Genomic DNA, 27,889 nt, shown 5'->3' with positions numbered 1-27,889 from the left:
GAGGGGTACAACAAATCTCCCAGCAGTCACATCTGTCAAGGTCATGGAGGGAGAACCTTTTTATTTTTCACCTTATAGAGACTTAACTTCCTGAAACATCATTTGCAGATAAAACATGAAAGTGGGGAAAGCATGAAGAGCTCTCTCCACTAATCCCACTTCCCCTTGACACACAGCCACTTCCCAGCGTCATTCTTTCATTTGTCAATTTTCATTCATTCATTAACTTCTTTCAACTGTAATGGGCAAAAAAAACATTTCCATCTAACAATTTTTTTTCCTGAATTGGCATGGAACCTGATTACTGAGGTCTCTCTCGCTCTATTTTCTGTTTGTTTTGCTCCCTGTTGAGGCAGAAAGGACAGGTAATCCACGCGGAGATTATCTGGCTCTCATGTAGCACAGGTGCAAGAGGCTGATATGACACAAAGTAACATCCCTGCACCACCTCATGTGGAGATAGTGTTAGGGATTGTCCAGATAACATCTAAAGTCTCTGTCATGCGTTCCAGGTTTCTATGAAATATTTACCTAAAATTAAAGGTAGACTCAATGAAATGACGTTGCCACAAGCAGCACTGGAGATATTGAAATGAGCGAGATGCAACACTTCGCTCTCACACAGTATCTGCGCTTGTGCACGGGTTCGCTTCACACTGTGTATTGCGTGGTAGCCACAGGACCAAAACAGCGGAGAAATTGAGCCTCGCGCTTTAACGCTCTTAGTTGTTGCAGAAATTGACCCACTATGCAGTTTACTTTCTGCATCTATGTCATATCGCTGAGTCCACCTTTAATTAAAATATGAATTAAATAAATTATAAATAAGGATGTTAAAAAGCTATGTGCCCCTGCTTGGCCTGAGTGGAAACAACAGAGTGGTCTGGGGCAACAACAAAAAAAGCATACACTTGGATATAAAAAGTAGCTACCAAATCCATATGAGGCAGGGCTGCACACAGCCTAGCAGGGCTAACCCTTTCCCCCCAAATAGCTAGTATGAATGTTCAGGATTTGGAAACATGATGGAACTACTAGGTCACTTTACTATAACAGCAATAAATGCAGAGTGATTATTTTACAAGCGTGAGTCGTTTCCGTCCATTGCTTTCACTATTCCTGTATTTTTGTTTGTGGTTTCTAGGCGCTACTGTAAATTAGCTAGCTAACTGCTGCTACATATATCAGTCAATCACAGCAAACTAGGATTCCTCTTGGCATCCAACTTTTAACTACAAACCACAGGATTTAAAATATAAGGGAATGGCGATATGGTTGTTGTGTGGAGGATATACTTTGGCTAACTTTCTTGTTGGCTAGTCAGCTAGCTAAGTTAGTCTCGATAGCTAACGTTAGCATGCTAGCTTACTGTTTCTAAACAGCCAGCAGGCCAACTCTTACAAACCACAACATTTGAAATAGAAGTGACTGGCGAGATAGTTGTATAGGCTTTGTCCTGTTTGCTAACACTAGCCGCTTGTGCGCCCTCCCATAGACTCCTTCTCCCCACCAAAGAATTTGGGGGTAAAAAGGAAAAAGCTGCTGGACCCAATCACAGACAGGCCTGTCCCGGCCAAGGAGGATGATATCATTCTCCAAGCAAATTTCAAGCATTTTTTGAGATGGGGTTTAACTGAGTGGGTTTTCTCAAATGTATTATTTGTCCACAACTACAAGTAAAGGATGAGTCAACAACATTATTTGGGTATGAGCAAACAGAATATAAGCTTTTAAAGTTTGATTTTCACTGGACAGTTACTTTAATGCAAACAGAGCAGCTGCCTAGCATTGTGTTAACACCATTGCTATTACACTATTTTCTATAAAATCATCATAGTGCCACTTTTTACTTTTCATACATTTCTGTCACATTTTTTAAAAGTATTGTATTGTCAATATAATTTCTTTTTTTTGTATAAAATAAGAAATTACTTAATGCAGTGAACTTGGCAGCAAATAGTGTATGAAATAAAGACAACTATATACAACATCTACCTATGTTACCATTTATTATATTTCTCATTTATAGGTCTTTTCTCATTTTCTACATGTATGATTTTTGTTTATCTGCTTTGTTTTATTTTATTTTTTCCTCATGCTTTATAGCGAGAGCTCATGCATTAGGGCCCTTATTCTAGAGACTACAGTGGACTGGGCACATCAATCAAACGGTGCATGAACCATTACAGGACGGCAAAAGACCCGGTCAAAGTTCACAGTCAACGCTCACAACTTGGTCAGAGAAAGCAAACATACGTAGAGCAGACCCCTCAGAACACCCAAAGGTTGGGAGGGAGTGATCAAAAGTTATTCACAATGGTTAACCAGCCATTCACTACTGATGCAGTTCAATTTTTTTTTTTTTTTTTTTAACATCACAAGTTGTGCTTGGTCCCCTTTCAAAAACTGCAATTGCCTTGATTCTTGTGGATTCTTACAACTCTATTCAAAATAAACAAATAAGAAAACATGCCAGGTGCGAATGAGAAGTATGACAACACAGAAGGGGGAAAATTACAAAATGGGCTTTTTCACGGGAGTTGTCTGATTCCAATGAGTATACTTAGATAAAGTACTGTACATTAACATTTCCGAGCCTGTTAGAAATACATTTTGGGTATATTTTCTTTTTTTGGTAACATGTTAATTGTTAAAAACGACACAGAACAGGTCAAAATGATCTACAGTTTCATACTTTTAAATTGCTACATTAACACAGGGATCCATTTCAATTCATTTCAAATAAATAGTCCAAAGAGATGACATTGAGCAGTATAAAACACAGTAATCAAAATGAAGTGACCAGAAACTTTGTTCAAACAAACATTACAGATTAAAGAAACAAAAAGCAAATAAAAATCGTCTTTGGTGAGGTAAGGCTTATGATGACAGACAAAGAAAATTAGCTCAAGTTACCTCAACACTCATGGCTAAATATGAGCTAAAATAATTTCAGTCGTTTTTTGTCAAGCGCCCAACAAATGCTACATGATGATAGCAAAATGTTGTCTGTGTGTTCAAATAAAAAGCAGTACACAAAGTCCACTGCATCTGTCTGGCAACCACAAGAGTGTGAGCCATTCTGCAATTGCATAGCAAATAACCGCGCTGCAAGAATATCTTTCCATAGAAATGTACGTTTCAAAGGCCATATGCACTTTAGTATAATTTACGTCATTCACTGTAAAGGGACAAAGGAATCAAATATTTTTCAGAAGTTAATTAGGACCGACTTCAGATAGATTTAGATAAAACATGTCATTATCAGAAAGCATTCTCAATCAAATTTTTGGAATCAAAAAACACACGTATCTACCACTATTCAAAAACAAACAAACATATCGTCCTCAGACAGTGCAATGCTTTACATCTCACAGCAGAAACAAAGAAAAGACTGCACATGAAAAGTGCAAGAGAGGACATAAGCCTTCAAGACAAGAGGAACGGGCACAACACTAATACTTAGGAAAAAAACAGCAAAATAGTTATTGGTATGACCACTACTGGGAGGTGAGCTTGAACGCTTTCTATATATTTGGCATAATCATACAGTGAGTGTAGACAAGGTTTGTCTGTAGATAGCCAACTGATTTCAGTTGATTTTTGCATGTATTGATTTATAAAATGTAATCAACAAAATCCGTTTAAAAAATCCCAGGTTTCCAGTTGTACAGCTGTCGTATGTCACGTGTTAGGTTACTAGTGTAAGTGGAATAAACAACATTAAACTAACAAAACATCAATAACAATCGTTCTGTTGACGCGAACAATAATGAAAACAAGTCTTTACGGTGAGTCAATGAGGAAAAACAACAAGACAAAATTCAACCAAATTCAATGTCTCAACGGTGAAAAGTGGAGTGATCAGGAGAGGGAACAAGGGGTTGGGTGAGCGTCATCCACACACAGAACAAATAAAGTCGAAACAGCTGGTAGGAGTAGTATCTTCATCTGAGCCTCCTCTTCCTCCCGTGACAACAACCATACACATTTTAGAACAACATAGTCATTCTATTTCTATGAAAACAACCCACTCAGGACTGGAGTGAGAACTGGTCCTGTTCGATAGGCTTCTTGACCCAGGCTCCCAGTCCTGCCTTGTGGAATTCCTTGGTCAGAGTCTGCTTGGCAGCATGGTACTCCAACGCTGCCTGTTTGGCGTCATGGTACAAGCTGGGTTTGGCACCTTTGATTCTCAGAGTCTGTGAAAGCTAAAAAGCAGGAAGAGAGAGGTTTTAATTGGACAAGAATATAACACAGTAAGAAATGATTCAACAATCAAGTGAACAAACAGACCTTTTAAATGGAGTTCTTGGAACATAATAAGTCTCAACGACCCAGCCACGCACAGCAACAGCTACCTGAGAGTATATAAGGTGTTGTGCGGGTTAAGTAGCCTACCTTGCAGTATAGGCGCACCCAGCGGCTGTAGAGGGCGTGCTTGCAGAGCCTCGAGGGCCGTCCCAAGTCGTCCTTGCCTGTCATGGCGTTGATAACCTCCAACCCCTGGTCTCCCACAGCCCAGTTCACACTGAAGTTAGGAGCTTTACCCGGTTGCCGTGCTTCTGCGTTGCTTATTCCTGTAGAGAAGAGAAAGTGACGTAAAAAGATTCCTTTGTGAGATATACAGCACCAGTCAAAAGTTTGGACACACCTACTCATTCAAGGGTTATTCTTAATTTTTACTATTTTATGCATTGTAGAATAATAGTGAAGACATCAAAACTATGAAATAACACATGGAATCATGTAGTAATTTTATATTTGAGACCCTTCAAAGTAGCCACCCTGTGCCTTGATGACAGCTTTGCACATTCTTGGCAATCTCTCAACCAGCTTCTTGAGGTAGTCACCTGGAATGCATTTCAATTAACAGGTGTGCCTTGTTAAAAGTTATTTTGTGGAATTTCTTTCCTTCTTAATGTGTTTGAACCAATCAGTAACAAGGTAGGTGTGGTCTACAGAAGATAGCCCTATTTGGTAAAAGACCAAGTCAATATTATGGCAAGAACAGCTCAAATAAGCAAAGAGAAACGACAGTCCATCAGTACTTTGACGGTCAGTCAATGTGGAAAATTTCAGTGCAGACACAAAAACCCTCAAGCGCTATGATGAAACTGGTTCTCATTAGGACCGCCACAGGAAAGGAAGACCCAGAGTTACAGTACCTCTGCTGCAGAGGATAAGTTCATTAGAGTTACCAGCCTCAGAAATGGCAATGCTTGGGCCAAAATTCACAAGCAATGGACATTAGACAGGTGGAAATCTGTCCTTTGGTATGATGAGTCCAAATTTGAGATTTTTGGTTCCAACCACCATTTCTTTGTGAGACACAGAGTAGGTGAACGGATGATCTCTGCATGTGTAGTTCCCACCGTGAACCATGGAGGAGGAGATGTGATGGTGGGGGGGTGCTTTGCTGGTGACACTGTCAGCAATTTATTTAGAATTCTAGGCAGACTTAACCAGCATGGCTACCACAGCATTCTGCAGCAATATGCCACCACATCTGGTTTGCGCTTAGTGGGACTATCATTTGTTTTTCAACAGGACAATGACCCAACACACCTCCAGGCAGTGTAAGGGCTATATGATTCCATGTGTTCTTTCATAGGTTTGATGTCTTCACTATTATTCTACAATGTAGAAAATAGAACAAATAAAGAAAAACCCTTGAACGAGTAGGTGTGTCCAATCTTTTGATTGGTACTGTATGGTTTTCAGGACAATCCAGGGGCTGTTGCCTGACATAAACTAAGTGGGAGCAGGATGTGGGATGAGTAGGACGAGAGCCAGACCCCTTACCGCTCAGAAGTGGCCGGTTGAGGTTGAACGTCTGAGGCAGGTCCTCAATGTCAGCGATCCTCTGGTACATGGCTCTGGAGAGGTGGTCTGCGTGGTACAAGCTGCCCAGGATGATGCTGGAGAAGTAGACGGGCTCTGTGAAGTAACACATCAGAGAGCCCTGGATCCCTACTACGTTCCACCTGAGAGAAGGGCGGCAGTGAGAAGTGGTGTTCATAGGGAGGCACTGCTTTATGAGTCACATGACCTTTTGAGCCTCACCACCACAAAGCACAGATATTCCTGAGCGCAAGATATGAATAAGACCCAAGTCTAAGTTTTAAAAACTCTTGACATTTCGGGATTCTATCCTGGACATTTTGATCAATCTGAACGCAGAGGTTGAATTTGAAAATGTCTACTTGTACCCGGTTTTTCTCCACCTGATAATGCAACCTGGGTTGAAGAAAATAATATGTAATAGCCTCTCAGTTGGACAGTTCCCATTTTTCGAACATTAAGCTCCACTTTTAGTGATGAAGGGTGTTTATTGCCTGGAGTCAGATGCTATTCAAATGATTCTGATTAGTGCATTCCTCAGGCTAGCTACCCTCGCTCAAGTCCCAATCACTTGTGTATCACTCTGCCAACAGAGCAGTGCTACAGGTGTGATTATGCTAGAGCCGTGATTAGCCCTTTGATTAATCTCCACGGAAATGGCATCCCTGCTGGGAGTGCCCTAGGAACTGTAACAGCTCGTCAATCCGCAGGTGTGTAATCATGAACAATATTGTTGATTACACACTTTAGATCTCAGTAAAGTTTGTTAGATTGTTCCTTCAAGGCTTGTTCTCTGGGCTTTTTCTGTCCATGTGATTTGCTCAAGCAAAAGCCTTCTATCTCTGACTTGTGAAAAGTCGGACAAAGTTCACAATAATGGCGTAAATGGTAGATTTACATTTTTGTTGTTTTTATGAATATCACATGTAAATTCTTCATTCCATGGAAATGACTGGACACCTGCTGTATGGTTACAGTTTGACTGGTTGCTAAACTGTAAACATAGTAACAAGGAGTGGTGTCAAAGAGAGAGACAGACCTGGCGATCTTGTCACTGCAGGACATGGTGAGCAGCCTCTCTCCCTGCAGTACCCCGTCCCAGGTCTGGATGGTGTTACTGACTTTCACAGGGATGGTCCCCTCCCCAGACTCTATCTTGGTCCTCAGCTGACCACGAGCCTTCCTGTTAGGGTGCCTGTCTCCCTGATCTGTGGATGAAATGGAAAGGAAATAAGAAGAAGCATTTTTAAAATGAAGAAGAAGAGCCACCTAGGGAGAAGTCTCACCCTCAAAGGCAGCCTCGTGGGGTGAGAAGATGCGTGCGTCTCCGCAGGGCGACGTGCTGATGTACAGGTGGAACTGCACGTTGTCCTTCAGACGGAAGCCCTGCTTGTTCTCACACCTCGTGAATATCGACTTCTGCTGCTCCTCTCTGATGTTACTATGGCAGACGGACGGACGGACGGACGGACGGACACACAGACAGAGACGCGTGGTAAGAAAAGGGTAACCGTTTCTCTACATTGGCATTTGTTTCATCCGGTAAAATGTCATTTTTTTGTTGACCAGTCAGTTTCTACTAACCCAGTCTCCGTGGTTACAGTGACTTACCTGAGGAAGTGCTCCAGCTGTGCGTACAGGTACCTAAGGAGGGAACGACGAGCAATGATCTCAGCATGGCAGTCGTTCAAAGCCAGGCCGCGGTCGCTCATGTACTCGCCGTTTATACACTTGGTCCCCGTGGAAACACAGATCACTTGTGCCTCCTTGACATCGGTGCCTGGGTGGGATGTGTGGATTGTGAGACAAAAATAGTATATAAAACGACATAGTCTACTGAATACAGTATATCATTTGTTCCTCTTGTTTCATGATGCAGTGATAAAATCAGCTAGGAAATGTGAATTGATACCTAATTTACAATGTAAATTACACAAACATCTTTTGTGATTAGTGTCTAATGAAACCCCCCGTTGTGATCCATTCAGCACCAGCAGGGCTCTCTCGATTTGACAGAGAGTCAGAGATTAACAATCAGGTTGAAGTAAAAAAAGAAAGTTATTCTAACAGTACCTGTTGTCATGACAATGCCTGCTAGGACTTTCCGTCGCGCGTGAGGGGATGTGAAGTTATCCGTCAGCTCACTGAACTTGTCAACTACCAGACCGGACACAGCGTCAGCTAGAACCTGAAATAAACACCAAGCAGAGCATGAGATACCGAGCTTCTGCATCATAACATCAGAAGAAAAACCCAGGCCTTAAAACCAGAGACTAAACCCAGACAGAATAGAACGTTCCTGGGGAAGTTCAAACGTTATGACGATGCCCTTCTGGCTTATCATGTAGCTCTGATGAAACATCTATGATCAATTGAAAATCTACATGAATGTGTACATTAGAAACCACAGAGGCAATGACAACCCAGGGTACCCCAAAGAGACACTGCTTTCTCAAACTGAAGCTCAGGTAGCAGAACAGAAGACAGGCTAGTGCAGTATAATAGATTAGCGGTGCCTACTTCTTCAGGGATCAGACATACTAACTGCAGATAAAAGGGTTTAGATAGGGATGAGTGACAGACAAGACACCAGGGAGCTTAAACGCCGCAACGCAAATCATCCATCCGCTTCATTGACTGATCTGCTCGAAAACAGGCCAACGGAGCAGGGAGCTTGTCTAATCAATAGGTATGTTTGAATAGCATTCAGGAGCTGATGTTAATTAAGATTACAGTTTAATTTACCTTGCCTCGTCAGTCGTTATCTCAGGCAGGAGGGATTAGGGGTACGGGATTAAGTGACGTGTAAATAGATTTGAGTGTACACAATGCAACGTGGAACGTTCAAGGCTGTAATGCACCACTGTCTCTCAAAGCCTCGTCTCCTTTTCAATTAAGCCCTGTCAGAGGCTTATAATGAGCTGGTTAAACCATTAAGTCAATTAAACTGAGAATAGTTCATAGGAAGTGAACACTGAATACTGCCTGCAATGCAGGATGAACCAAACGGACATATCTGACCATTGCGCTCTTATTTCATGGGGTTAAACCACCCAGATAGAGTTAAGAAGAGTCTCTGCATACTACTACAATTGTTCTACTGCTCCACAAGATTTTTGATGGGGAGAGTGAGTTTGTCCTGCGTTATGAGTTTACTATGTGCTATTCTGTGCCATACATTCAAAGTAAAACTTTTCAAATAACCAAATGAAACAAGCATGTCATCCAACAGTCTCCTATTGAACGTGGTGTCGGCAGTAGTAGTTCTTACCTGTGGCAGGTGCAGTTGCAGGCCCTCTCTGGGTATGGGCTGTCTGGACGGTGTCTGGTCCAGTTGCATGTTAAAGAGGGCAGAGAGAGCAGCCTGCGCCGCCCGGGCCTTGGCCAACTTCTTATTGCGCCCTGAGCCTTGGAACGTCTGTGTGTCCACCACCACGGACATGGCAAAGTTCTTGGCGTGGCTCTCTCCACTCTCTGACACAAAGTCGTACTTTAGCCCGGGTCGTAGTTCGTTGAGGATCATGACAGGGTTCTTGGCAATAGCGGGGGAGACAAAGGCTGGGACGGAGGGGGTGGGTGGTAGGCCTAACGAGGACTGACTCAGGCCGGTAGTACCTGAGTTCGCTAGCAGGGGGTACTCTACTAGTCCCAGGGTGCTGAAGGAGCCATTGGTACCGTTAGAGCCCAGGTAGAAGGACTCCTCCGGAGGGGCCGGGGTCTCAAACCCATTAAACAACATGTCCGGGAAGTCAGCCTGGTCGGAGGTAAAGTCTGTGTTGACCGTTAGCGTCCGACCCATTGCCATGTGCGCCTCGGAGGCGTTGGGGAACTGAACGAACGACCGCAGAGCCTTCTCAGCCGAGTTGAGCTTAGCCTTCTTCTTGGTGGGGCCGGAGCCCTCGAACAGCTGCCCATTGACCTCGACAGTCATGACGAACACGGGCGCATGGACCGGACCGGTCTGAGACAGCAGCTTGTACTGCAGTCCAGGCTTGATCTCATTCAGCTGCATCAGGGCATTTTTGGGCAGAATGGGCCCGGGCATTTTCTTACGCTTCTTGGGCCTGTACTTGTTATTGTGATGCCCGTTATTACCCTCTTCTAAGGGACGCTTCCTGCCCCCTCCACAACCTGCACTGCCCCCATTAGGGAGGTGAGCTGCCCCCTCACCCCCCAACCCCTCCTTGGAGGAGGAGACCACGTTGTCCAGGTTGCGGTTTTCCTTAACGTCGGTGCTGCTGGAACCTGCGGTGCCCAGAAAGAGTAACTTACAACGCCTTCGTTGCAGGATCTTGTAAATGTAAAATTTATAGATTCCTTTATCTCTCTTTGTAACTGGACAAGTGATCTGTGTTCCTTTGTATGTTAGATTTTCAAAGAGTCATAAGTAGTCATTACAGAAAACAGTGTATGTTAAATACACAGTAATATTAGTATCAACATGAACCTTCAATACAATCAAAGGGGGGCCTGAAAAGAAATTGATGTATTTTTCAGAATAAGCACTACCAAAGACATAGGCAGTGTAAATACAAAAGTAACCCCACCAAAATGTCTAAACATTTCAGTGTGAATCTATCCATCTGTGTTATTGAAGAACGGGCTCAAAACTTCTAGAAATGTCCTGTGAAGGACTGCATGACCAATTTAACTGTAAGGCTTGTATTAATCATGGTATCAATAAATTAGGTATAGCTGTGGTTGAGGGAACACATATCGCCACGTCCTGATTATAAAGCTGATGGAACTTGGTGTAAATTTTCATTTATAACATCCTCCAGCAAAAGCTCGATAGGTTACTCCTTTCGGCGCTCAGGGATTAAATACATCCTTGTACAAAATGCAGGAGGAGAGAAGAAGGTAGCGACAAGGGGCTTGGAAAGAAGAGGGACAAAATAAGGATATCGCCACCTCCCAAAATGGAGGTGCTGGAGACAAACAAACAAGTGTTTTCTGGGATTTTCATGCACCACTGCAGTCAAAAATGTATTCAAATAATAACTTTATTTTCATTTTACTTAGCTCTGGACCAAGCTGTATATCATAATTTTCTGAAACAAAGTTTACAGAGTATATATATATATATCAGATTTTTTTTTCTGACTAGGCTGGTGGTTGTGGTAAAGTAAAAAAACAAGCATGCAAGAGAAAATATAAACGGTGTAAAAAACACAATGCAGCTGTGCAACAGGAGAGGAGTAGTGATTACAACCCTGTTGGGAAAAAGATTTTTGAACAACAGAGCATTGTGATTGACCGCGCCACGACAACACTGTCCGTCGCCAACCATGCTCAGTTCTGACCCAGACACACATACACACAAACACATCCACCAGAAAGCCCTTGAGTAACCTTGGCAACGTCTGCCCGCCAACAACCCCTCCCTGCAGTGAGGACGTCCCTGACCAACACAGTAATCCAAGTGAGCTCCCGTCTGGGTTGGGCTTGGTGTAACAGGGAAGCGGGAGGATTAGGGTTGTCCTAACACATAACATGTCCTAACATCATAACTGTCAAGTGTGTAATGGGATCTGCATGATGTTCCTGGGGCAACGCACTGCCAGCCAAAGCACTGAATTCAACATCTGCTCCATACTGTGGGCATAGATACATACAGCCCCTCTCTCTCTCTCTCTCTCTCTCTCTGTACCTTACAACATGAGAAAGCCTCATTGGGATTGGGGGAAAAAATGTTTTGTTGCCAAACCCTGTATTTTGACTATAGAAAGAGCATCCTTTCCTCAATAACCCTCCCAGGCTTGTTGCAGGTAGTTTAAGACTGAACTATAACTGCTCTCAGAACCTAGAGGAGGTACTCCGTGGGGTTTTAGGAGCTTTGAGAAGAGGAGCAGGGGGTCAAGCTTCAAATCCGTCTCTTAAAATGGTCAAATAACGCAGGAGATATCCCCTCATCCCCCCCTGAATGGGAGATTTAAACTCTGATCCTACCCTCCTGAGCCAGGAAACCCAGTCTGATGGCACGTTCTCAAGGTCAATCCTACACAAACAAGTCAGGAAGAGGAGATTTAATAGGCCTACAATTCTCCTCCCTGGATTCCTTCCAATAATGTGGTGTTATTGGTAACAGTATCCAACTTGAAAACATATAACCGAGTAAATAGTTTTGCACAACTAGGGATATTCTACTATTAGTGTGTGTAAGCACTTCACAAGCAGAACAACAAGACAGCAAGTGGAGGGACCGGTGTGGTGAAATGGGGGGGGGGGGGGGGGGGGGGGGACTCACTCATGCTCTCTTCTTCATCTCCCTCCATGGTGAAGAACCTCGGCTGGTTACGGGGCTGCTTCACACCAGCTCGACCTGTAAGGCAGACAGAGAGACACACACACACACATATACACCCATCAGAAAGGAATCAAGACATATCCTGCTATACAGCGCATTCGGAAACTATTCAGACCAATTGACTTTTTGTTCCACATTTTGTTACGTTCCGGACTTATTCTAAAATGGATAGATTTTTTTCTCTCTCTCTCTCTCATCAATCTACACACAATACCCCACAATGACATAGCAAAAACAGGTTTAGATTTTTTTGCAAATGTATTACAAATAAAAACTGAAGTATCACATTAACATAAGTATTCAGACCCTTTACTCAGTACTTTATTGAAGCAGCGATTAGAGCCTTGAGTCTTCTTGGGTATGACGCTTCTTGGGTATGACGCTAGGTTAATCTTAGAGTATATATTATACATATAGTACCAGTTAAAAGGGTTTTTATTTATTTTTACTATTTTCTACATTGTAGAATAATGTCAAAACTATGAAATAACACATATGGAATCATGTAGTAACCAAAAAAAGTGTTAAACATATTTTAGATTTTAGATTCTTCAACAAAGTAGCCACCCTGTGCCTTGATGACAGCTTTCCACTCTCTTGGCATTCTCTCAACCAGCTTCATGAGGAATGCTTTTCCAGCAGTCTTGAAGTTGTTCCCACATATGCTGAGCACTTGTTGGCTGCTTTTCCTTCACTCTGCGGTCCAACTCATCCCAAACCATCTCAATTGGGTTGAGGTTGGGTGATTGTGGAGGTCAGGTCATTTGATGCAGCACTCCATAACTCTCCTTGGTTAAATAGCCATTACACAGCCTGCAGGTGTGTTTTGGGTCATTGTCCTGTTGAAAAACAAATGATAGTCCCACTAAGCGCAAACCAGACGGGATGGCGTATCGCTGCAGAATGCTGTGGTAGCCATGCTGGTTAAGTGTGCCTTGAATTCTAAATAAATCACTGACAGTGTCACCAGCAAAGCACCCCCACACCATCACACCTCCTCCTCCATGCTTCACGGTGGGAACCACACATGTAGAGATCATCCATTCACCTACTCTGCATCTCACAAAGACACGGCGGTTGGAACCAAAAATCTCAAAGTTGGACTCATCAGACCAAAGGACAGATTTTCACCGGTCTAATGTCCATTGCTCATGTTTCTTGGCCCAAGCAAGTCTCTTCTTCTTATTGGTGTCCTTTAGTAGTGGTTTCTTTGCAGCAATGAAGGCCTCATTCACGCAGGCGCCTCTGAACAGTTGATGTTGAGATGTGTCTGTTACTTGAACTCTGTGAAGCATTTATTTGGGCTGCAATTTCCAAGGCTGGTAACTCTAATGAACTTGTCCTCTGCAGCAGAGGTAACTCTGGGTCTTCCTTTCCTGTGGCGGTCCTCATGAGAGCCAGTTTCATAGTATCAGACTGATTTGTAATGAACTGTCATAACCCCCCAAAAAAAGAAAAGTAAACATTAGCTGTTGATTACATAACTTGGTGGGGTCGCAAACACTTTCTGATATGAAAATGGGGTCGTGGGACAAAAAAGTTTGGCAACCCCTGAACTAGCTCTTCTGGAAAATTCTGCAAGTTCACACACTATACAGTACAGTAGCCTATGTTGTTAATTTGAGAATACACAGGAAGTCCTCCAGAAATATAATACCTCAATTACATTTCCCCAGACAGCCATGAAAAAATGTCCATGTTAAAAAAAATACAGTATCAACGCGACAGTGTATAAGATTGAAACCCACTGACGGAATGGAGTAGCGGATATCTGAAAATAGTGTAACCAGAACAAATGTGCATGACAGTGATAGCAACTGTAGGAAGCTACGGGCCAAGAGATATACCCTTGCCATCGGGAGGAAACCACCGCTCATGGTGTTAATCTCAGATACTATATCAACCCACAAACAGACAAAGCGAAAAGTCAGGGAGAGAGGGAGGAGAAGAGGAGAAAGGAGAGAGAGAGTAAATCAATATAATAATTGTAAAACAGAGAAACAGCCTTAAGCTAATCTAACTCTACTGTTACATTTTACACAGGCCATTTCTCCAGCCAATCAACCCTACGGTCACAGAGCATTAAGGAAGCTGTTGCATATATTCGTTTGCTGAGGAAATCATATAATTAAATAGTGATTGAATCTACAGTTTATACATCAGTCAATACAAGCTGTATTGTATCGGGCATACTGTCGTTTTCCCAATACTCATCTCCACAATCTATCTTGACCAAAGACAAGAAATGTGGAAAAATAGTCGTCTGTTCTCTCTATTCCTCCCTGTGGGATTAAATAGGGTGTTAGATTTGTATTCTGTCCCCCCGTGGTCTGTGGTGTGGCGATAACAACATAGCACTTCTGTAGGATGGAAGAGTAGCCAACAGAATGAGATGCAGTAACTTCATAGGAACACTGAGGGGGAAAACCAATTGCATTGGCGGGTTACAGAAACTCTCAGTGTTGTCCACACAGCTCTTCTTCAGAAGAGAGGGGAGAGACCCTTGAAGGACAATTGCAAATAGGCCCGAAAAGAAGCAGAGATTTTTTCGAATGCACATTTTCTGAGTTTCAGAGAGTGGATATATCCAACTAGGACCACAGCAGCACCTATTGCTCAAACATACCATTTCAAAACACTACTGGAGTAATCTCGACACGCTTGATTTATTTTTTTGGGGGGGGGGAATAAATGACTGAGGGTTTCAAATAGAAACAATAATATTTTGATGTAAATACTTCACATAGACCGGGACAGTATAATTGGTGTCGCCTCTCTCGAAAGGAACCAAAATGCAAAGTCCTCCTGCCAACTGAGAGAAAATGGAGGAAATTGAACGGAGGTGATCTGTGATTGCCGCAGAAGCATTTCTTTGGTGCCGTTGCCTTGAAGCGGTTGCATTTGATAAGCATTCCCACAGAAAAGCAGCCTGCTGAATCTATCCAATCAGGCCAGCCACTACAGACGGAGTGATTGAGGAATACAGACTCCGTATCACTTCCGTAATGACACTTTCAAGAAGAAGCGGGTGCAGACACAACTAGATATAGAACACATAAAAAAAATGTCCAACTGAAAAGTTTTTGCTTTTTTACAACTTTTCTCATTCAATGACAATAAGAAAGGAAAATACTATTTGGGAGCAAACGGCACGGTTGTTGTTGTCGTCTGAAAGCAGAGTAGATAATAGTAGATAATAGAAACCATTCATTTAGACAGCGCTTCTGCAACTGCCACCTTATTGAGTCAAATCAAATCAAAGTTGATTTGTCACGTGCGCCAAATACAACAGGTGTAGTAGACCTTACAGTGAAATGCTTACTAACCAACAGTGCAATTTTTAAGTTAAAAATAGGTGTTAGGTGAACAATAAATAAGTAAAGAAATAAAAAACAACAGTAAAAAGACAGTGAAAAATAACAGTAGCGAGGCTATATACAGTAGTGAGGCTACAACAGTAGCGAGGCTATATAAAGGCACCGGTTAGTCAGGCTAATTGAGGTAGTATGTACATGTAGGTATGGTTAAAGTGACTATGCATATATGATAAATAGAGAGTACCAGCAGTGGAAAACAGGGGTTGGGGGGGGGACACACAATGCAAATAGTCCGGGTAGCCATTTGATTACCTGTCCGGGAGTCTTATGGCTTGGGGGTAAAAACTGTTGAGAAGCCTTTTGGTCCTAGACTTGGCGCTCCGGTACCGCTTGCCATGCGGTAGTAGAGAGAACAGTCTATGACTGGGTTAGCTGGGGTCTTTGACCATTTTTAGGGCCTTCCTCTGACACAGCCTGGTGTAGAGGTCCTGGATGGCAGGAAGCTTATCCCCAGTGATGTACTGGGCCGCACGCACTACCCTCTGTAGTGCCTCGCGGTCGGAGGCCGAGCAGTTTCCGTACCAGGCAGTGATGCAACCAGTCAGGATGCTCTCGATGTTGCAGCTGTAGAACCTTTTGAGGATCTGAGGATCCATGCCAAAACTTTTTAGTTTCCTGAGGGAGAATCGGCTTTGTCGTGTCCTCTTCACGACTGTCTTGGTGTGCTTGGACCATTCGAGATTGTTGGTGATGTGGACACCAAGGAACTTGAAGCTCTCAACCTGCTCCACTACAGCCGCGTCGATGAGAAATGGGGGCGTGCTCGGTCCTCCTTTTCCTGTAGTCCACAATCATCATACATTGAGGGATAGGTTGTTATTCTGGCACCACCCGGCCAAGTCTCTGACCTCCTCCCTATAGGCTGTCTCGTCGTTGTCGGTGATCAGGCCTACCACTGTTGTGTCGTCTGCAAACTTAATGATGGTGTTGGAGTCGTGCCTGGCCACGCAGTCGTGGGTGAACAGGGAGTACAGGAGGGGACTGAGCACGCACCCCTGAGGGGATCCAGTGTTGAGGATCAGCGTGGCAGATGTGTTGCTACCTACCCTCACTACCTGGGGGCGGCCCGTCAGGAAGTCCAGGATCCAGTTGCAGAGGGAGGTGTTTAGTGCCAGGATCCTTAGCTTAGTGATGATCTTTGAGGGTACTATGGTGTTGAACGCTGAGCTGTAGTCAATGAAGGGAAGTGAGTCTAAGCTATTAAATGACATCGCTCACATTTCTTCTTATACCCCTTTCGCCTACCCCTTCCTGTCAGAGGGCCATCACTCCCCCCCCCCCCCCCCCGCCGCCTTAAGCTGCCAGCGCTTGCCTTCCAGTACGATAAGGGACGCGACGGTGCTGTTATTCACGTTAGGTTAATCACCAAACTGCCACTCTACATGTCATCCACCAAGCAGGAAATGTATGAATGAATGAATTACCAGATAATTATCATCGCTGCTTTCTGGGCTGAAACAAACGTTGACGGGATGGTTTTTACTGTGATACTCTTAGCTAGGGATTAGGGACCTTGCTTTCCTGGCTGTGGGGGGTGGTGACTGGACGGTCACTTCCTGGAGAGTGGCCTTGTGGGTAATCGCTGGCATTTCCATGACAGGGGTCAAGGGAGAGGAAGTGTCATATTTGCATCACTGAAGATTAATGGAGGTCTGGGTTAAGTTACAGTCTTACTCATTACTTTGTATAAATGTCATCTTTGTTTGGTTTGCTCTCACTTTCAAGTGGACAAATGCTGAATGAAGCACCAGGTCTATGATGGTTCATATTGCCTTGGCCCTCTGCATGAACAGATCAGTTTTGCTGAGTGATGAAGCATGTGTCAGTGCCAAAATGAGCTCTCACTGAACCAAGATGTCTGTAGCTAATGATATCCAACCTTGCTATAATGGTATCATCCATCCAGACCCCATACAGCCACCCAGCTGCACCACGTCCTATTCCACTAACATGGTGCTGGAGGCAACTGCGTGGCTGTTGGCTCAACATGTGTCAGAGTCATATTGGCCAGGCGCAGGGAGCCAGATGGGTATTAAAGAAAGGGCAGCGGCCATTGCGGCCATAGCCTCCAGAATAGGTTTCATTAGGAATATAGTAGCTCTTTGTCAGCAGTCAGCACCATGGACAGCGCTAGTGCTGCACAGCTCTCAGCACAGCAGGCCACTGAATTGGCCAGAACCATAGCAATAAGCATATGGTGTGGTAATGTGCCCATTGCTATATTTCTCCAAGGCCACATACATAGCTGTAGACTGCTAGGGGCCATAGCTGAGCTAATATTCCATGTAGGGGAACAACAACAACCAGAATCAGCAGGGTGGTCAATGCACATTCCAGGAAGGGAAATCAGAAGGATATGTATGCTGCTCTTAGTGCTAGGAGCTGGTGGACAGGGATGAGAAGAGGGTCTTTACCTTCCTTTCTTTGACACATATGGTATTGCACAGTGCTACATACAGAGTGCTTTTGTTAACCATATGACTCCTTTATTCTTTATGGCAGTCAGCTTTCCCAGGGGGTTTTCTATGAGCCTGGTTTTAGACAGTCTTAGTAGGACGACACACAAGAATTATGCACACAACAGTGAATGGTGCACATCATAGTAAGTAAATCACATAAGTGAACCAAGTAGAAACAAGAAAGCCTTGTTGTTAAGCTGCTTTGGTTGTACGAAGACCAGAGCTGGCTTTTGTGTTAACCAAACCAGCCTCTCTCTCTCAGCCTGAACAGTGTAATCTCGTCTCTCCGCGTGACAAGAAGTGGCCTTGTACCCCCGCCGCCACTCAACTCCGTCCTCCCGAACATTAGCACTGACAATGTTATCAGACCACCGAGCCCTGGCGCCTCGCTCTGGAAATGCTGGCTGCTTGCTTTGTGTGTGCTGGATGGACGGAGACCAAGGCTTAGGTTGTCATTCGCTCACCAAGATAATGGGCGACAGATATTAGCTGGGGCGGAATGAGAAAATGTCAACAAATGTAGCTATCTGTGAGGGAGTTTGTGTACACACATTTGAAGAAAAGGGAAGTAGGGAGACAGACTTCAAGGATTTGGAGTGGCATTCTGTTCACTGTCAAAGCTCACAGATATCAACACTGGATTGTATCCACAGCCTGTATAGCCTCTGTTAGCCATTCATGTTAAAAGGTTTCACATTAAAAACATGATTGAAGTTTTCTTGTAAGAACTTTAGCTAGCATACAGTTGAAGTCGGAAGTTTACATACACCTTAGCCAAATACATTTAAATTCAGTTTTTCACAATTCCTGACATTTAATCCAAGTAAAAAATCCCTGTCTTAGGTCAGTTAGGATCACCACGTTATTTTAAGAATGTGAAATGTCAGAATAATAGTAGACAGAATGATTTATTTCAGCTTTTATTTCTTTCATCACATTCCCAGTGGGTCAGAAGTTTACATAAACTCAATTAGTATTTGGTAGCATTGCCTTTAAATTGTTTAATTTGGGTCAAAGATTTCGGGTTGCCTTCCACAAGCTTCCCACAAAAAATTGGGTGAATTTTGTCCCATTCCTCCTGACAGAGCTGGTGTAACTGAGTCAGGTTTGTAGACCTCCTTGCTCGCACACGCTTTTTCAGTTCTGCCCACAAATTTTCAGGGCTTTGTGATGGCCACTCCAATATCTTGACTTTGTTGTCCTTAAGCCATTTTACCACAACTTTGGAAGTATGCTTGGGGTCATTGTCCATTTGGAAGACCCATTTGCGACCAAGCTTTAACTTCCTGACTGATGTCTTGAGATGTTGCTTCAATTTATCCACATAATTTTCCTCCCTCATGATGCCATCTATTTTGTGAAGTGCACCAGTCCCTCCTGCAGCAAAGCACCCCCACAACATGATGCTGCCACCCCCGTGCTTCACGGTTGGGATGGTGTTCTTCAGCTTGCAAGCCTCCCCCTTTTTCCTCCAAACAGTTCTATTTTTGTTTCATCAGACCAGTGGACATTTCTCCAAAAAGTATGATCTTTGTCCCCATGTGCAGTTGAAAACTGTAGTCTGGCTTTTTTATGGTGGTTTTGGAGCAGTGGCTTCTTCCTTGCTGAGCGGCCTTTCAGGTTATGTCGATATTGGACTCATTTTACTGTGGATATAGATACTTTTATACCTGTTTCCTCCAGCATCTTCACAAGGTCCTTTGCTGTTGTTCTGAGATTGATTTGCACTTTTCGCATCAAAGTACGTTCATCTCTAGGAGACAGAATGCGTCTCCTTCCTGAGCGGTATGACGGCTGCGTGGGCCCATGGTGTTTATACTTGAATACTATTGTTTGTACAGATGAACGTGGTACCTTCAGGTGTTTGGAAAATGCTCCCAAGGATGAACCAGACTTGTGGAGGTCTAAAAAAAAATGTCTGAGGTCTTGGCTGATTTATTTTGATTTTCAAATTATGTCAAGCAAAGAGGCACTGAGTTTGAAGGTAGGCCTTGAAATACATCAACATGTACACCTCCAATTGACTCAAATGATGTCAATTAGCCTATCAGAAGCTTCTAAAGCCATGACATCATTTTCTGGAATTTTCCAAGCTCTTTAAAGGCACAGTCAACTTAGTGTATGTAAACTTCTGACCCACTGGAATTGTGATACAGTGAATTGTAAGTGAAATAATTTGTCTGTAAACAATTGTTGGAAAAATTACTTGTGTCATGCACAAAGCAGATGTCCTAACCGACTTGCCAAAACTATACTATGTTAACAATAAATTTGTGGAGTGGTTGAAAAACGAGTTTTAATGACTCCAACCTAAGTGTATGTAAACTTCCGACCTCAACTGTATGTTTACAAGGATATGTAGCATCAACATATTTGAGCTTATTGCTATTCACAGTCACTATCCCCAAGTTATCAATGTTGGGAGTCTTAGGACTATGAACATCAAACCGCGATATTAGCAAATCAATGCGAGCACACTATTTCATCCTAAAGACCAACATGTCAAAGCCATAAAGGATTGCTATAGACATATTTACATTGCTGATCCACCATCAAATATGTGGTTCTACAGTACAGTATCTATAGCAGCATATGCTGTCTGTGTGGTGTAAACATGCATTTAATCGGAAACCTAGGAGAGTCTGGAGCTGTGTGTCTGATACATGAGAAGCCTGTCATTCACATCCTATGGAGAAACAGACAGTATCTCACACAGCCTGGACCACGGAGACCAACACCTAGTTACCATGTCTGCCGATGTTGTTCACCTTCAAATAATACACTCCTGTCTCAGACATACATAGACATTCATGCGCCACAGCACACAGATACGCAGGCGGAACATATCTTACAAATCGTGTTATGTACTCATAGTGTACTGTACACACAAGCAGGCTTGCACGTGAGCGCACACACACATGCTGTGAAATGGCAGGACCATATTAAAGTGTGTTGAAGTAGCATAGAACTAGACAATATGAGCAACATACCTTCTGTCATTGCTTTGCTGATAACACCTATGAAAATAAGAGAAAATAAGAATATTATTATTATTATTATGGAAATATAAAAATGATATTCCATAAAATCGGAGGTATTGTCCCCTGATAAGATAAACCCATTCCATGCTTTCTGGTGATGAAAAAGAATCATTCGAATTTTTGGGAGCGAAAATGCAGAAATATGAAATGTAATGTTATGATATACTAACATGAAGTTCACCACAATATGTATTTAACCACCTGGTACCCTGGTCTCAATCAGCAGTCAACCATCATCAGCCCTTGTCAAAAGCTGGTAATACCCTCAATAAACCACCGACTCAAATCCCATCAGAGAGGAAAACAATGCTAAACTCATGATGATGATGACGGGAGACGCTGTGAGGAAGACACCAGCCAGAGGTGTCAGAGCTAACCAGACAACGCATGAGGAGACACTGATGAATGGAAAGTTGGGGAAAGTTTTTGTTCTAGAAGTGGAATAGTAACACAGCTGGAGGGGAATTCTGAAACCAACTGTCAGAGCCACCCCTCGGTGGTCTAATGCAGATGGATCGATCCACTGGGTTTGGGCGGACTGGGGAGAAATAAGGTGTCGGTGCCGGCACAAAAAGCTTCCTTGAACATTGCCGGCAGCAGCGGCAGCATATATTTCTCTCTCACACCCTCCATTTTCTCCCCGTGAAATATCATTTTAGACACGCTGGATAGGACCCTCGACCAGGCACCGTCAAGCCACAGGCGTGACTTATCGATGTGCCATGGTGAGGTGATGAGATGAGATGGTGGAAGGGAGACGGAGGCAAGTGAGAGCTGAAAGGAACAGACAGACTCTGTTTAAAAAAAAATGTAACCTTTATTTAACTAGGCAAGTCCGTTAAGAACAAATTCTTATTTACAATGACGGCCTACACCGGCCAAACCCTAACCAGGACGATGCTGGGCCAATTCTGCGCCGGCCTATTGGACTCCCAATCACGGCCGGTTGTGATACAGCCTGGAATCGAACCAGGGTCTGTAGTGACACCTCTAGCACTAGAGATGCAGTGCCTTAGACCGCTGCGCCACTCGGGAGCTGTCTGTACCTCACTACTTTTTATTTGTCTTCCTATAACAGGTTGAGAGAGTCAATCCAAACATAAGATGTATCAAATTAGAAGACCAAACCTCCAACCAAATCATCAGAGTTCCTACTGTATAAAATGAATCACAATCAACTACCAGATCGAGAAGGAACTGAGCAGTAGGCTAGTTCATAGCTTTTCCTTTTATTTTCTTCATCAGCAATAGTGTACAAACTGAGGGAGCTAATTGAAGATGTAACAATGACATGTTATTAAAATCACACAATTGTTGACCTTATAATGCAATCGGGTAAATCAACCTTATTGGTTGACCTTTTTCAGTTTGTCAGGTACACATGTTGTGGCTATTAAACTGAAAGTTCCAAGGGGAAAAAATCATTTTGCAGTAGTCGATGGAAATATGACATTTAGGGCGAAATCACATGAAAATCTAAATATTAAGAAAGCATACCTATTTAAACCCTGAAATGGGCTGAAACTGAACTGCAATAAATCAAAAAGCACTACAGTATATATCAATCTGTCTGATATACAGTACCAGTCAAAATTTTGGACACACCTACTCATTCAAGGGTTTTTCTTTATTTTTGACTATTTTCTACATTGTAGAATAATAGTGAAGACATCAAAACTATGAAATAACACATATGGAATCATGTAGTAGCAAAAAAAGTGCTAAACAAAACAAAATATATGTTATATTTTAGATTCTTCAAAGTAGCCACCCTATGCCTTGATGACAGCTTTGTACACTCTTGGCATTCTCTCAACCAGCTTCATGAGGTAGTCACCTGGAATACATTTGAGATTTTTCCCCCCAACCTTCTTAGTAAGGGTGAGTCCTGTCCATTTTATTGTAAATGGTAGCCTTAGCTAATATAGATCAGTGCTCCCATTGCTGCACAGCAGCGGGCTAGGGTCGGTGGGGTCAGCCCACCCTGTGGGTCTTCTCCAATGGGAGAGAAGTCTCCAGATCTATGCTGATGACAGCCTGGCATTCATACGCAGTATTCAGTCACCTCTCTCTCTTAACTCACGCACGCAGGCACAAACACACACAAACACACACTATGCCATCACCTCTCACCTTCACTCTAAGGGCTCAGCAGAGCAGAGGGGTCTGTCACTGTCATGCTCAAGGGTAAACAAGGGTTAACCTTAGGCTTATATCTCTCAGCCTCTGGTCTGCAGGTCTGATGACGACAAAGGCAGAACACACAATCATAATCACAAGTTGATATTATTTGATCTTTCTGGGAATACCAGGTCAGACTGGAAGCCAATATTCCTGTTCAATTCTTCTAGCTGCCCCGAGTCCTGAAACCTTGATGCAACCCACCGAAGCAGCCCCTCGTCCTTCCTATCCAGCTGGCTGACTGGCAGTTGGATCAAATCCATTTAACGCCATCACAGGTTGCCCTGTGGTCCCTGGCCTTCAGTGCTGAAAATTGCTACTGTGTAAATGCCCTGTATGTGACAGTCCAACTGTGTCACAGGTAGCCAGCTACCTTCCTAGACTCAGGCAGGTGATTTTGTACTCTCTCCCACACTGTACATTGAGGAGGCACACCATTTTTTTCATGTGCTCAGCAGGTAGGTACACGACAGATGAGAGATTCCAGGTTCCTAGCTCTGCCTAGCTCTGCCGCTCTCTTCCCATCCCCAGCCATTCTCTCTGCACCACTACCCCCATAGCTCACAACAGATGACTATCGCTGTCTTCCCCTGCTGCCGCTGCCATCAAGGCCGGGCTAGGTGCTCCTCTATCTCTGGGAGAGAAGGGAGGGAATGGAGAGAAGGGAAGGGTAAGATGTTGAATTTCACACCTCACGGCTCCTGGATTAACCAGGTCTGGAGGTAATGTTGACAGACAGGCCGACTACCCAGGCGAGGGGTGAGGTGGGGGATGGGGAGGGAGAGGTGGCCCCTATTTGAGAGGGTCAGCTGCATGTAACATTATAGTTAGTGGTGTAGTGGAGGTTATACGCAGGTATACGGTGTATACCCATTTATTTTTCAGTGGGCATTGCGTATACTCACTTCTTAAGCCCCATGATGCGTATCATGGTAGTGTAGTGGAGGTATATGCCATATCAATTAATAAGGCTGATAGATCAGATCAGAATGTTTAGCTTAAAATGTTGGTAAACTATTATTTCTTCACATTTTCAGCGCAGCAATGTGCACATGGCAGTAGGCTAAGCACAAATGTTCTAAAATACAATTTGCAGAAAACACATGTTCTAAAATGCAAGTGGTTCCATAGACAGAAATATCCATTCAAAATGTAGAAAGAGGGGAGATCTAAAGATGCAACAACTAATATGACGAGGATAATGCCTTCTAGACAATGAAAGAACGTTTAAAGAAAACCAATAGAACAGGAGAATGCAAATGAGGAAGTCTTTATAAAATAATTGCTTCCACATTTCTATGGTGGGATTTACGCTATAGGCAACTTTGACGCAAGGTAAAATGTCTTTATAAAATAATATGAAGTAAAACGTCCAGGTTACAAACAATTAAAGAACTGTCACTGTTTCCTTCGCTGGGTGGGACAATTTATTTATTTTTGTGCAAAATTGGATTATACCCACTTCTCCAGCTACCACTGATTATAGTGGCGGTGGTATCAAAGCCAAAGCTACAACACAACCTAGGTTCATTAAATCATATGCCTAGAACAACCTAGAACGGAACGCAGCTATCTTAGGGTTCACTGGAGACCAGGATTATCTGGATACAGCAGAGCCACTTAATCAAGTATCACTATCAACCCCCACCTATCAGAGAAGAGGATACTGCTATGTCTGACAGACAGACTGACGGAGATTCGTGACGTACGGCTCAGGCAGACTAGACAGACGCATTCCTTTAGCGTCACGGGGCAGCCAGGTACGTCTCACAGAGGAGCCGTGTGCGCTGTCCATCCGCTGACCTTGTCTGGAATTCACTTTCCTCCCCAGTAGATTAAACTCACACGTCACCTCACCTCGCAGCACACCAGTTAGCATGAAGGTACAGCGGAAATTACGGTACGCATAGCTTCCCAGTGTGCAGGGTGTAAACAGTGGGGAAATTCTTTGTAATATTGTTTGAACTATTTACCTTGTTTTTACAATGGGTTAGAGCTACATTTATGTATTTTATACATGGGGCAGAAGGAGACAAAAGTAATTGCTGCGTTGCCTTTTGAGTGTTTCAAGATGACAGGGAATCTGCATTCAAATATTATGTGAGGGTTGTGCTGAGTAAGCTTCAGAGTTATTAAGCCACTGAAATATTAGCAGCCATTGACAATCATGTCTAAACCCAACGAAGCGAGAATATTACAAAAATGACTTCAGCAGGCAGCACAGCACATTACAGATAATGCTCTGAGAGACAACAATATCTTCAGTCCCAAATATACTCACTAAATGTTCCACTACAATAGATTTGATTTACTCATTCAGTCACGGGAGGCTGCTTTATGCCAGAATATTAAACGTGTCTAATAATTAAAAGGTTCTTCTGAACTTCCCTTTAATTAATTCATATGATTAATCTGCCAAGGTGGCAACTCATTGTTTACCTCTTGACAGACTATTATAGCAACAATGCAATAATCCCTACTGGCGGCCTTCCTCATAATGCGTCAACAGATAGATTATTATGTCGCTCTGAGGAATCAGACCAAGCACTTCAAGAAATCATTGGAAGACTGGGGGAAACTAGATTCCTCTAGTTTCTTATAAAGTTAGACATTGTCTATAGCGCTCGCGCTGTCTATAGCGCTCGTGGATGTCGATTATGGCAGATTCAGAGGGGTTGGGTTTAAATGCGGAAGACACATTTCAGTTGAAGGCATTCAGTTGTACAACTGACTAGGTATCCCCCTTTCCCTTTCCTAAAAAACGGAAACGAGTTACCTCTGGTTCGTTCAGCCTGTCTTATGGGGAAAATGAATGGAGAAAGAATGGGGTTTTGGCATAAACGCCAAAAATAAGGTCTGAGGTCAACACGGCCTTAGGAGATCTAATACGTTTTGTTCTATGAGAAAATATCTGTCAGTTAACATGACCTTTATGAATTAGGAAGCCTTTACGTTCTTTACCTGCTTTTTAAAAATGACATAAATGCTTAAAAAAAAAATCACAAAAAGTGACATTAGCTGGTGAAGATTATCTCATAGAACAAAACATATACGATATCCTCAGCCTGTGTTGACCATAGACCTTATTTTTAGCATTTATCCCCAAAACCCCCCTCCCCAAAAACATTCATTTCCCCATAGGCTTTGACCAACGAGGCATGGCGGAGAGACGCTATTACTATTTCTCTCTATACCTTCCAGACTCTATATAGGGTGAACAACTGAAGAAACAAGTGCACAAGAGTTCATCCACTTCAGGAATATTATTTGATTTGTGTATTTTTTATAAATCAACATCAGATATTTTTTTTTTACTAAACCATCACATTCCTAATCTCCTTTCAGTTTCCCCTTTCTATAGTAGAGCTTTGGATCTCAAAGACTGTGTATGACGGGGACACATTACAGTACGCAAAGAGACAAAACTGCCTATCGCCATGCTGTACCCATGCTCCAGAGATTAAAGCCCAGGAGTGGAAGGAGGGTTTATACTTCCTGCATGGACACCTCTCTGAATTGAAACTCCTATCTGCTCGTCTTGCAATAGACTACCGGTTCCCCCATCGTTGCAGAAAGTTCATATATCTGCCTATTGCCATCACCCAAAGCAACGGGCGTGGAACTGAGCCTGTATCCTGTCATAGAAAATGACAGAATACATAAGGCGTACTGTATATAGTGTGTGAGTCTGAGTGGCACTGACAGTACGCTTCAGAGTTAAATGTACGACAACTATAGTGCTGTTTAAAGGGGAAAAACTAGATCCATAGAGAAAGTGACAACAGATGTGTGGCCTGAGGCAGGGCCGGTCCTGGCCGTTCTGCCACCCTAGCATGACTGCAGCTCCTACTAGAATAGTCCAAGAAATACAGGTTTGCCTCAAAAACTTTGAACATGCATTTTAGGCACTCAACCACAACATTGTACATTTCTATGCCTGAATTCTCCACCATATAATCATCACAAACTCAATGACATATTTCCAGTATCTGAAAACTGCCTGCATCATTCTCAGACACAACATACACAGTAATAACGCTCACAACTCTGTAAATACCAAATACACAAGCACACAAGCGCAATCCTTGCATTAGTCAATCAACCAATACATCAACGTTACGTACAGTCACATAAAAAAAACAGACCTACAGACACACACACAAGCCCACACGAGCACTCCCCTCCACACACACAATGCCTATCCCTCCGAGCTATCCTGGAGAGGAGTACCTTTGCGCTCGGAGCGTTTCTTGCGCCTCCTCTTGAACCTCCTCCGGATCAAGCAGTAATAGGCCCCCGCGGTTCCCACGGCCTGGGAGCCATCCAGAAACAGAGCCATGCCAAACAGGGCTCCTCTGTTGCCCCTAAGCAGTCCTTTTGCCCCTTAGGCTGCCCTGTTGCCCCTAGGCTCTCTTTAGCCTGGAGAGTCTAGGAGGCACTGCACTTCCCCTCCCTCTCTCACTCCGCTAAGTACTGTACAGGCGCCAGGCACAGACCCTCCCTCCTTCCCCTCACACTCAACTTTGGGAGGAGGAGGAAGGGCGAGGAATAAGTGGAGGAGGGGCAGTCAGGCTATGACAGAGGAGGAGGAGGAGGGTGATGTCTGGCATGTTGATCCAGCATGGTAAACAGCTGTCAAATGAATATAGCAAAATACGCCTCTCTTTCTTGCTCTCCTCT

The 27,889-nt window shown here is 43.4% G+C and overlaps 1 protein-coding gene across 1 annotated transcript; it reads right to left on the bottom strand.

The window, feature by feature from the left end:
• Nucleotides 1-27,660, bottom strand: LOC120051257 (double-stranded RNA-specific editase 1-like). The gene is made up of 11 exons (XM_038998022.1): nt 27,440-27,660; nt 20,978-21,004; nt 12,092-12,166; nt 9,116-10,089; nt 7,918-8,032; nt 7,456-7,624; nt 7,131-7,285; nt 6,884-7,052; nt 5,806-5,987; nt 4,402-4,580; nt 1-4,211 (listed from the first exon to the last, which is right to left on the bottom strand). Exons 1-11 carry the CDS (start codon nt 27,546-27,548, stop codon nt 4,035-4,037), a joined length of 2,331 nt encoding a protein of 776 aa, XP_038853950.1. The 5' UTR covers nt 27,549-27,660; the 3' UTR covers nt 1-4,034.
• Between the last annotated feature and the right edge of the window lie 229 nt (nt 27,661-27,889).

This window comes from Salvelinus namaycush, chromosome 7 (assembly GCF_016432855.1).
Source record: "Salvelinus namaycush isolate Seneca chromosome 7, SaNama_1.0, whole genome shotgun sequence".
NCBI lineage: Eukaryota > Metazoa > Chordata > Actinopteri > Salmoniformes > Salmonidae > Salvelinus > Salvelinus namaycush.
Note: the sequence above shows the minus strand (reverse complement) of the source record. Positions and strands in the feature narration are given on the sequence as shown.